Source organism: Cajanus cajan, chromosome 1, assembly GCF_000230855.2.
Source record: "Cajanus cajan strain Asha chromosome 1, NIPB_CcT2T_4, whole genome shotgun sequence".
Taxonomy (NCBI): Eukaryota; Viridiplantae; Streptophyta; class Magnoliopsida; order Fabales; family Fabaceae; genus Cajanus; species Cajanus cajan.
Genome location: NC_138517.1, coordinates 15,407,154 through 15,419,698, shown reverse-complemented (window position 1 = coordinate 15,419,698; position 12,545 = coordinate 15,407,154). Strand labels below are relative to the sequence as shown.

Genomic DNA, 12,545 nt, shown 5'->3' with positions numbered 1-12,545 from the left:
ACTATTATTATCACTATTTTTATTATTGTCGTTGTGACTTTTGTGATAAAAAATAATCAAACATATCATACATAATAATTATACATAAAAATTACAACATGTTTACGTGATAATATATAATTGAAAATATCATATTTCTATTGGAACGTGAAACAAGAAAGAGAGAGAATACGTAAATATGAAGAGAGAGGATATTACGTGAACGTGCAGAGAGAGAAAATTACGTTTGCATGTGTATTACTTTATTATACAAATGGGTTTATTTATATGATCTGAATTACATTTCAGCATTCCCTCTTAATTCAGATTTTCTCAACATCACGAACTTTCAACTTATCTCTTAAAACTCGAAACCTTTCTCCTTTCGTAGCTTTAGTGAACACGTCTGCCACTTGATCCTGAGTGTTGCAGTACACAAGCTCCAACTTCCCTTCATTCACTTTGTCTCTCAAGTAATGGAACTTGGTTTCAATATGCTTACTTCTTCCGTGAGTCACCGGGTTCTTTGACAGGCTTATCGCTGACTTGTTGTCGATGAACAACTTCACTCCTTCATCACGCTACTGCTTCAACTCAATTAGCAGTTTGTCTAACCATGTAGCCTGACATGCACACATGGCAGCAGCTATATACTCGCTTCGCAAGTGGACAAAGCCACCACGGATTCTTTCTTCGAGCTCCACGAGATAGGCCCTCCTTCAATAAAGAATACAAAACCAGTTGTACTCCTACGATCATCCTTGTCTGCCCCCCAGTTCGCATCCGTGAACCCAGCAACCTCAATTTCGTCAGTCGTGGTGTTGTTTTGTGGGAACAAGATACCACTTGACATGGTTCCTTTGATGTACCTGAGGATCCGTTTAGCAGCAAGAAATGAGATGCCCTGGGATTCTGCATAAATCATGACACAACTCCGACAGAGAATTCTATGTCCGGACGTGTGTGACAAAGGTACCGTAAAGATCCCACAATTTTCTTATACACAGTTTCATCAACAGGTTCTTCGGTCCCTTCCTTCTCCAATATCAAATCGGTCTCAGATGGAGTAGACGCTGGATTGCAGTTCAGCATGTTGAATCTTTTCAACACTTCTATTGCATACCGCTTCTGATGCATCATCAAACCTTCTTTTACCTTTACGAATTCAAATCCTAGGAAGTACGACAACTTTCCTAGGTCTGTCATTTCAAACTCATGCATCAATTCTCTCTTAATGACCTCAACATCTCCAATTTGATTTCCTGTAATTAGAAGATCATCCACGTACAAACACACTATGACCAAGTGTTGTTTTTGGCGAACATATACTCCAAATTCACAGGTGCATTTGATGAATCCAAGTTGTAACATGTATGTGTCAATCCTTCGATTCCATGCTCTCGGCGCTTGCTTGAGTCCGTAGAGAGCTCTCTTCAGTTTGTACACCTTAGCTTCTTGTTCTTTAATTTCGAACCCAGGAGGCTGTGATACATAAACTTCTTCGTCTAGAGGTCCATTCAAAAAGGCGGATTTTACGTCGAACTGATACATGATCCATCCTTTTGAATTGGCAATGGCGACCACGGTTCTTATGGAAGAAAATATGCACAAAGTTTTGATGATGCCAAAGCATTGAAGAAAATAAAGGTCAAGTTAAAGCAAGCTGATCAAGAAGCAAGATCTCATGTAATAACTAGATAAGTCTTGACTGCTTAGCTTAGTATGTAAAATGAACTTTTAGAATTTGCAAATTTCACTTGGCCATTAAAATAAGAATTTCAAGAAAACCTAAACTTAATATTTTTGAATATAAGAATAAGTTGTTTGAAAAGAAAGCAAAAAGAGTATTCAAAAGATTAAACAAAAATATTTTTAATTGGAAAATAGAAGCTCTCTATATCTTAAGTTTTCATAAGCCAAAACAAGTGATATGTGTCTAGTAATCGATTACCACTTCCTGTAATCGATTACCAGAAGAGAAAATTTCAAAATTTGAATTTGAATTATACAATGTTTCAAATATTTTGAACTTAAACCGTTGTAATCGATTACTAAGTCTTGTAATCGATTACCAGAGCCTATTTTCTGAAAAATTATAGAGAGTTACAATTCTTCATGAAAAGACGTAACCCTAGAAACAATTGTCTATAAATACCTATAATTTTTCAGAGAAAGGTGACGAACTCTATTGTGAAAATAATCTTTACAAATCACTTGGCCAAAATCATTTGCAAAATCTCTAAAGAGTTCATCAAAGATCATGAAAGTGTAATATTCACTCTTCAAGAGAGTCATTCTGTAATACTTAATAGATCATTGGATCTATAAAGGAGAAAAGGTTTTTCTCCTTGTTGGTGTTTGAATCTCAACACAAGGAAAGGGAGTTCCGAGGTGTTGGAGGATTTATTTTTCTTGTAAGGTTTACAAGAGTAGTGGAAATCTCAAGTGGGACTTGAGGACTGGATGTAGGCAGGATTGGCCGAACCAGTATATAATCAAGTTTGCAATTCTTCTTTCCCTACACTTTTAATTTCTTGTTATTAATTATAATTGTGTAGTTTGCATCGTCATTCATTCTTTACATACAAATTTGTCTAAGGAAATAAATTGATAAAGAAGTAATTGAAAAAGTTTTTTTTTATAAGAGGAAATTTAGTAAACTTAATTCACCCCCCCTCTTAAGTTAATTGAGGCTAAGGGACTAACAGTTCTTATCGTTTCAATCCGAGCCACAGGTGCAAACACTTCCTTATAGTCGATGTCAGGTTTTTGAAGAAAGCCACGTACCACTAACCTCGCTTTATGCTTCACTACCTTTCCTGTGGGATCGGTTTTGGTCTTAAAGACCCACCTTAGACTGATTGGTCTCTTGGCCTTTGGAAGAGTCACTAGTTCCCACACTTGGTTCTTCTCAATGGATCGAAGCTCATCCTTCATCGCATCAACCCATTTCCCGTTAAAAATGGCTTCTTCAAAGGTGACTGGTTCATTTTCATAGAATAGAGCAAAGTGAACAATATCTCCGTCTTCATTTACATCAACATCAGAAATCATTTCAAAACCTTGGAGTCTCCCTGGAATACGAGTATCCCTTTGAGATCTTCTAAGAGCATTGGACGTACATGCTCCTCCCGATTCTTCATTTTGATCTTCATTAGTTTCAGCATCCACGGACTCAATTATTACCTGACTATATTGTTCATCCTTGCTTGACTCCGAGTTCCATCCCTTTGACTCATCAAACATCACGTCCCTACTCACCACAATTTGCTTGCTAATGGGATTGAACAGCTTGTATCCACCTGTTGGATGATATCCCAGCAGTATCATCTTCTCACCTTTGTCGTCTAGCTTTCTTCTCAATTGTTCAGGTACATGTTTGTAACACATTGATCCAAACACTCTTAGGTGGCTCATGTCTGGCTTGTTGTTCGACCAAACCTCTTCTGGAGTAACTCCTTCCAGCCTCTTCGAAGGACATCTTTTTAGGATGTAAGCAGCGGTTGACGCAGCCTCCCCCCATAAATACTTAGGCAAATGTTTTGCTTTTAACATGCTACGTACCATGTTCATGATGGTTTGGTTCTTTCTTTCAGCAGTTCCATTGTGTTGCGGTGTGTATGGAGGCGTGACTTGATGCTCGATTCCTTCCTTTTCACAAAACCTCTCAAATTCTCTGGATGTATATTCACCTCCACCGTCGGTCCTCAATACTTTGATCAACTGGCCACTACTTCGTTCCAGCATGGCTTTGAATTTTTGAAACACTTCTAACACTTCACTCTTTCTTTTGATCAAGTATACCCATAGCTTTCTGGAGAAGTCGTCTATGAAAGAGATGAAATATCTATTACCTCCAAGGGACTCAGTTTGAATAGGACCGCAAACATCAGAGTAGATGACTTGTAGCCTTTCTTTAGTTTTGGATGAAACATGCTATTGAAAGGAGTTCCTCAGCTGTTTAGACTCCATGCAATCACTACACACTTCATTGGGTGGAGATATATGGGGTAAGCCTCGCACCATGTCTTTGGATTTCAGGTTCTGCAAGTCTCTGAAGTTGAGGTGTCCAAGACGGTAATGCCAAAGCCATTCCTCCTTCTTTACCGTAACCGCAAGACATTCTTGATCTACAACATCAATCTCTACTTTGAAGGTTCGGTTCTTCGTAAGGGGTGACTTCAATATCAGGTGATTTTGCTTATCGTACACCCTGAGCATCTTATTTTCCAATCTAGAGGTGTATCCTTTCTCCAGTAATTGGCCTAGGCTTAACAGGTTGCTCTTCATTCCAGGGACGAATAAGACATCTATAATGAGAACTTGGTCGCCATTCTTCTTCTTTACCGTGATCTTTCCAACCCCTTCTGCCATTAGAACGCGAGCATCTGCGAACTTCACCTTGCTTTTAATTAATTCGTCGAGGCTTGCGAACCAGTCTTTCCTTCTCGTCATGTGTGTTGAGCATCCCGTGTCAAGATACCAACTATTACCTTCTAGACCTTCTGCTTGGACAGTGGTTGCCATTAACAGAACTTTTTCTGAGTCGTTGTCCTCCTCATGAGCCATTTGGGCTTCGTCTCTTCTTGGATTATAGTGCTTGCAATACTTGGCAATATGACCCATCTTATTACAATTGTAACACTTTACCTTTTTTATGTCAGGATTACGTCCTTTCCCTTTTTGAGGTGCAGCTTTATGCTTGCTGTCTTGAATCTTGTTCGCGTCCTCACTATTCACTTCTTGCCTCGATTTTCCTTTGTTCTTGGGTTTCTTCTTGAACGTCGAATTTATGTTAGTCTGTGCCTGGAGAGCTTGCTCATTCTTTCACTCCTCTCCCCTTTCGATCAACCTTAGTTCGTGTGACTCCAAAGAGCCTTGAAGCTCATCAAGACTCATGTCTTCAAGGTTCTTTGACTCTTCTATTACCACTACTATGTGATCAAACTTCATGGGTAGTGTGCGTAGCACCTTCTCAATCACTTGTAGCTCAACCATCTTTTCTCCAAGGCCCTTCATCGTGTTCACCATCGTTTGAACACGAGTGATGTAGTTAACCACTGTCTCGTTGCTTTCCATTGATAGAAACTCGTATTGACGTTGCAGCGTTTGAAGCCTCACCTTCTTGGTCTTTGTTGCACCACCGTGAACCCTTTCAAGAATCTCCCAGGCCTCCTTGGATGTCTCTGCTTTCGAGATTTTTTAAAAATTTGTTGCATCAACGCTTTGATGCAAGATGTACAGGGCCTTGCAATCTTTCCTTTCGATCTCCTTATCTACAGCCTTTTGGGCTGCTGTTCCACCTGCACCAGCCAATTTGCAACCTTCTTCAACAAGGTTCCATACCCCTTGAAACCTCAAGATCACTCTTATCTGAATTTTCCAATTATCATAATTCTTCGTCGTGAGAATTGGAAGATTGGTGGGGATCGAAGTGAGTGAAGTAGCCATAAATTTCTATGGCAGTTGACCCTTCGAACCTGCGCTCTGGATACCAAATGTTGGAACGTGAAACAAGAAAGAGAAAAAATACGTAAACGTGAAGAGAGAAGATATTACGTGAACGTGTAGAGAGAGAAAATTACGTTTGCATGTGTATCACTTTATTATACAAATGGGTCTATTTATATGATCTAAATTACATTTCAACAATTTCAAGCCGAATTTCATAAAGTTATCGTCGAGATAAAAGAAATAATCATGAGTTAAGAATTTTCTGCCTATTTTCTAATAAATTAACTTTGATTCCATAAAGTTGTTCAATGAGTAAATCTCTAACAAATAATTCAACAACACAATCTACTATAACTTATATAACCAAAATTTCAATATCTATGGGATATAAAAAAATTGATCAACATAAGTTAAAAACTAGAAACACTTTGTATTAACAAATCACATTAACAGAAATATGTTGATGTGATATAATTATTATTAATTAATGTAATAGAGTTATTGATTATATATACAACAAAAAATTCACATAAATATGCTCACAATATGTGAGATTACAGTCATGTAAATTAAGTATATATAAAAAGTTGTTTAACAAAACAAATATAATATATCATGCATAATTTTAATTAAACATTTTTTAGAAATTTAAAATTAATTCCTTAACTGAATAAAAACCATCAACATAATAAGGAATTATATCAAAATTTCAAAGCCAATAATTTTTCTAATCTTTGACTAATATTTGAGAAGCTCCAATCATTAAAATATATATATAAATTTCAAAGCCAATAATTTTTCTAATCTTTGACTAATATTTGAGAAGCTCCAATCATTAAAATATATATATATATATATATATATATATATATATATATATATAATATAGATAGATAGATTAACACTGCAATCGGTTTAATAAAAAACACATAAAATGCAACGGTTCAGACATTGGTTTTAAAAATAAAATAACACAGCGATAGCATGCATCACAACAGGCCCGATTTTGCATTATATGTTTTTTTTTTTTTACTACACAAACAAACAAGAGTGGATTTATATCCTCTATGGAAGGGGAACAAAAAAAAAACCTTCAATCAATCTCACATGAAAAGGGAAATAAAACACGTTTTCACAAAAAAAAAAAAAAAAAAAAAGACTCCAAAATTATTTTCCACAAAATTATTTCAAATTAGTGAACCAGAAAAGGTATCTTTTTTTAGAATCTTGCAATCTATAAAAGTCCTTAACCTAATTTACGAAAAAATTATATCATATGAGAATATATATAATTGAAAATATCTTACTTTAGTTAATTAGAGTCACCTTAGAGAGAAAATAAATGAATATAATTTTAAAGCTTTTTATTTATTTTTTAAGAAATTGAGTCAAAGTCTATATTAACTTAATGGGATAGTTAATATATAACTCCTTAACAATAGATAGAAACTTTCGAACAAGCTACTCACAGTAAATGACCAACTCTATCATAGTCATTTTCATCATCAAACATGGCTACTATAATTTTACAAAAATTATAATTGACGCATAGTTGCTAATTAATTATATTTGAATAATATTATAATTATTATTTAATATTAATCTAATTTTAATTAAAATAATAATTAAAAAAATTTGTTAGTGTCTCTACCACTAACATCATCACCACAATGGTCATAACAAAGGTGATGTCATCGTTGTCACTATTATTAACTCTACTATTATCATTACCATTATTTTTGTCATCATTGTCATTGTCTTCATAACCACACTATTTTCATAAATGGTACATGGTGGCAACGATGATAATGGTGATAGTAATAACAATAGTGACAGTGGCAATGGTGTTGATCACATTGTCATTATCATCATCATTATGTAACCATTATTCTCACCACCATCATTATCAGTATTATTGTCACTACCACCATTATTACCATTACAATTAAGATATTTCAGTTTCATTATTTTTTGAAAATAAAAAATTAGTTCTCAAAATAAACATGTTTTTAATTTTTTTAATTTAAAAATGAAAACTATTTAAAAAATATATATAAATAGACCAAACAACCCCTAAAATGGTTATTTTCTCTGTTTTCAACTTACAAGTGGTGGCATTTTGAACAACAAAATGCAGTCCGTTTGGTACCGTCTCATTGTAAATCCCAAATTGACCAAACCACAAAGCCTGGCCCAAAAAATTCTGATCCCTTTCGGGCTTTCAGTTTTCAGATCCACATGTACTTCATAAAAAATTAATGGAGTGGAGACAAGTCATATTTCTTTATATTAAAAATTAAAATAAAATAAAAGAACTATAATTAAATAATAAAATAATAACAATTTTAGAATTTGAGTCATTACTAATGATTAATTTATTTGAGTGATAAGAATAAAAGTAATTACTAATATTTTTTTATTATTTTAAATTTTAGAAATAAAATCTTCATTGTGATTTTTTATCTTCCACAATTCATTGATTATATTGGTGGATTAGATAAAAAAAATGTAAGTTACATTTGACCTAATATTTTTTCAAACACATCTTAAATATGTGACTCTGTCAACCACGCCTTACACATCTAGATTTTCATTTTGTTTTTATTTTTTCTGGGCTTTTCTTCCACTGGGTTTTAGGCCCCATTTCTCTTGGGTGATGATAAATACACTTCCGTTTTCATAAAAACATATTTTTTTTTATAAAATATATAAAATCTTTAAATTATCCTTTTTTTTAAAATATATATATATAATTTATAAATTTGCACCTTGTACCCCTCTTTTTTCTTTTTCCTACACCCCTCTTTTTTTGTTTTTCCCGCACCCCGCACCCCTCTTCTTTTTCTTCCTCACACCTTTCTTCTTATTTATTTTTCCCGCACCCCGCACTCCTTTTCTTTCTCTTCCCCGCACCCTTCTTCTTTTTTCTTTTTCTTGCACCCGCACTCCTCTTATTTCTCTTCCCTGCAACCCTCTTCTTCTTTCTTTTTCCCGCACCGTGCACCCTTGTTCATTCTCTTCCCTACACCCCTCTTTTTCTTTCTTTTTCTCGCACCCCCTTCTTCTTTCTTTTTCCCCCACCCTCTTTCTGAAATAATAAAGTTTTTGTTCTGAAAATTACTTTCCGGAATAATAAAGTTTTTATTCCAGAAAATACTTTCCATAATAGTAAATTCTTATTCTGGAAAGTATTTTCTAGAAAAGTTTTGTTACATAATTCCGGAAAGTATTTTCCAGAATACTAAAGTTACTATTTCGGAAAGTTCTTTCTGGAATTATATAAGAAACACACTTTCAGAAAATGCTTTTTGGAACAATAATTTTACTATTCCGGAAAGTACTTTCCGGAATGCTAAAATTAAAATTTGAATCTTATTTTCCAGTATGACAAATTTAACTTGCGTGTTTATTTATCTCCTCATCCACTACTGTTGTCTACGATCCTATTATCCATAAGTAATGTTAAATAAGTTAAAAAAAAATTATAAATATAAAAGGTAATTTAATATATTAATTTGTACCTTGTATTGAATGTAGAGAATAATGAAGATTGAATGAAAAATTAAGGTTTAAGAAATAATAGAGTAGAAAGTGAAAAATAGAATTTAAAAGATAGAAAGATAAAATATGATTATGTTGATTCTAAAAGAAGAAAAATCAAGAATAAAAAATAAAAAAAAAATAAAATCATTAAAAATGACTAGAGTGATGAAAAAGGAGAATGAGAAAAAGAAAAAGAAAGAAAAAGAAAAATGATGAAAAAAAAGGTGAATAAAAAATAAATTTAAAAATAGAACTTAAAATAAAAAATTTAATTAGAAAGATATTTTAGAAATTTTATTTAAAAAAAAAAGAAGAAAAAGAGATTGAAGGTATACTTATAAAAGATAGAAGGTGTATATATCATCGGCCTTTCTCTTTCTTCATTATCTTTTTGGTCTATTTGATATCCTATCATTTGAAGTTGTTATTTGCACCTCCTGCTTTTACCTATACACCTACTCATCTCTTTCATCTGCTCGGCCTCAAAATGCTCTTTCTTTTGTTAAGAGCATTTTTTCCATATATTGTTCTTTCACAAGCATCTATTTCATGCTAACAACAATTCAAGCACATTTTTATTAAATAAAAATTAATGGTTATTGGTTAACTTTCATATATATATATATATATATATATATATATATATATATATATATATATATATATATATATATATATATATATATATATATATATATATATATATATATATATATATATATATATATATATATATAACCAAAATGATTTCACCAAAAAAAACCAAAATGATTAAAATAATTTTAAAGTGTCATGAAAGCCTGAAAATAGGATCCCATTTCACAAATGAGACAAACATAGCCAAACTAAACTAAAAATCGACTCAAACGTTGCCCAACTGCAAAATCCCTATTCCTCTAGCCCCAATTGCTTTCAACAGGCTTTTTAGTGTGTTTGGACGGAAAATTTAAATGAAGTAATTCATTTGTTTGAAGGATTTTAAATTTTTTGAGGTGAAATACATTGTTTGAATGAAGAATTTGTAAAGAATTTGAAATTCAAACATTCGTGAAATTTCTTGAAATAGTAGAATTTCAAATTCTTCCAAAAAAATAAAAATTTGAAATTCTTCATATTTTTTTTCTTCTTATCTCACTTATATATTTTATCTTATCTCTTGTCTCTTCATGTGTTTTAATTATTGAATATTCAAAAATATTATCTATTAATTTTTAAAATTATTAAATATTTAAAAGTTAGCTAATATTTATTTTTATAAAATTCAATTTAAAAATTTCAACATATAAATATATCTTTAAAATTAATTTTACCATGGTGGAATCAAATTATCATATTCAACTTAACAATTTAAAATTTAATAAATTTGAATTGATTTATCCAAAAAAAATATTTTAAGAATGATAAAAATTGAAATCAAAATAACTCAAATACCAAGAATTTAAAATTTTTTAAATTTGTAAAATTTTTCATCCAAACACACCATTAAATTTATTTTATTTTACTTATTAATTTATTAATCAATTTATTTATTTTCCCAGTTTTTCCCATTAGGAATTAGAACTTGGTTAGTGTCAAAGTTAACGTTGAAGGAAGAGAATGTACATCGATAGAGTGTGTAGCATGGGACAACAAAAAGAAAATGTCATCTTACCAAAGAAAATGTCATTTAACCATCTTGGGTAGCGAAGAAACTTCCCCAAAAAGTTTAGGGTTTAGGATTTAAGGTTTATGTCACTGTTAAAAGTAAATGTGTTTATAGTGACATGACATAATTAAAAGATCTAATTGGTTGTTAGTGTAAAAAAATTTTATACTGACAATGCATAGGTAATTAACTTATGTAATAAATTCCCAAAACTAATTTCTGACAAACTTACTATCCAAGAAAAGGATATTAAGGGAGAAAAAAAAAGTTATGGATGGAAGGAGGTGTAGTAGTAGAATAGGGGTGCATTTAGTAATCTTTCTTATCTATTAGTCCAAAGTTTCCAACTCAAAAGTATTGAAACTTCACGTCACTGTTAAGCCCAACAAAATATAATGATTAGCCCAAATGGTAACATATACTAAAAGTAGTTATTCTTTGTTAGCATGGAACACAAACCATATGCTTATATAAAAAAAAATATAAAAAAAAAGGATATAAACTTTTTCTTTTCTTTTCTTCACCGTGTTTATCTTGGGTAATATTATGTGAGTCATACTTTCTTTATTTTATCATGCAGTGCATTGCCATTGATTAATTAACACAAATTGTTTAGTTTTAATACATGTAAAAATTATAATAATGATAATAAAATTTGAATCTAAAAGCTTGTGGATCCTATCCTATTATCCTATATCCCATCATTATGCTAATCAGTGGCTACACAAATTGTTTGATTTAATCAGGGATCTTAAAACTATGTTTTGGATATACAAATTTGAAAGAAAAATATTGTCATCGACACATATTGATATTAGTTCATCTAGATATGAGTATAATTGATTTTTTTTAATAATAGATACATGTGATTTATAAATAAAAATAAATTTTATTTTAACCCACTTTTTGGATCAATAACTATTTTTCACAAAAATAATAATCTTTTCTTCATGTTTTGTTCTCACTCATTTATTTTTTGGAAAATTTATTAGAATGTCACTCATTTCTATTTTTTTCTTCAAATCAAACATTCTTAACTATAAAGATCTTAGGTGAAAAATAGATACATTTAATTTGTATAAGTAGTACTAATTAATTCTTTAAGTTATCATCGATTGTACAACCTCTAGATCCCTCTCAATTTGCTGCGCTTGTGTGTTACAAGCTCATAAGGTTTTACTTAATTTTTCCTTGAACCACACCGTATTGAGAGAGTAGATGTTCTCTAGTACCATTTGTAATGCCCTTAATCAAGTTCAATGTCTCAACGATTCCATTATGTTACATTTCACTTGGTAACACTTCAGTCAATATCTTCTTGATCAAAGCTTAATCATAATCTTTCGCAAGTAATCTTTTTTAATATACCACACCCACTTTTGGGATCAACAATTATATCTCACAAATCAATAATAGACTTTTCAACATGTTTTTTCTTTATTTACATACATTTTGAGAAACTTTCAAAAATATATTCATCCCTAAATTTTTGTAAGTCAAACATGTTTAACTATAAAATTTTTTAATGATAAACTACTAAAAGGTAAATGCATTTTATTGATTAATACTTATAAATTCCTTTAAGTTGTTATAAAATTTTCAAACTCTAGATTTCTCTCATTCTAGTGTATAAGAAATATTACAAGTTCATCAATTTTTACTTGGTTATATCAAAAAAGAAAATCTATTATAATATAATATGTAATGCTCCTAGATTTGATATTCCAACAACTACATTATGTAAAACTTCGTATGATAACACTTAATTTGTTTTTTTCATTACTCAAAATCATTCACTTGATAAAATTCAAAACCCTCCGTGTATAGTTTTTTTTTCTTCTTAGATACTAGACTCGCTTCTAAACAATAGTCCTCATAAATCAATCCAATTTTTTTTTTTTTTTTTACGTATTTTGCCTTCACT

The 12,545-nt window shown here is 31.4% G+C and overlaps 1 protein-coding gene across 1 annotated transcript; it reads right to left on the bottom strand.

Annotated features, from left to right (window-relative positions):
• Nucleotides 1-3,915: 3,915 nt before the first annotated feature.
• Nucleotides 3,916-4,605, bottom strand: LOC109818844 (retrovirus-related Pol polyprotein from transposon TNT 1-94). Its single transcript, XM_020384374.2, has one exon. It carries the CDS (start codon nucleotides 4,603-4,605, stop codon nucleotides 3,916-3,918), a length of 690 nt encoding a protein of 229 aa, XP_020239963.2.
• Between the last annotated feature and the right edge of the window lie 7,940 nt (nucleotides 4,606-12,545).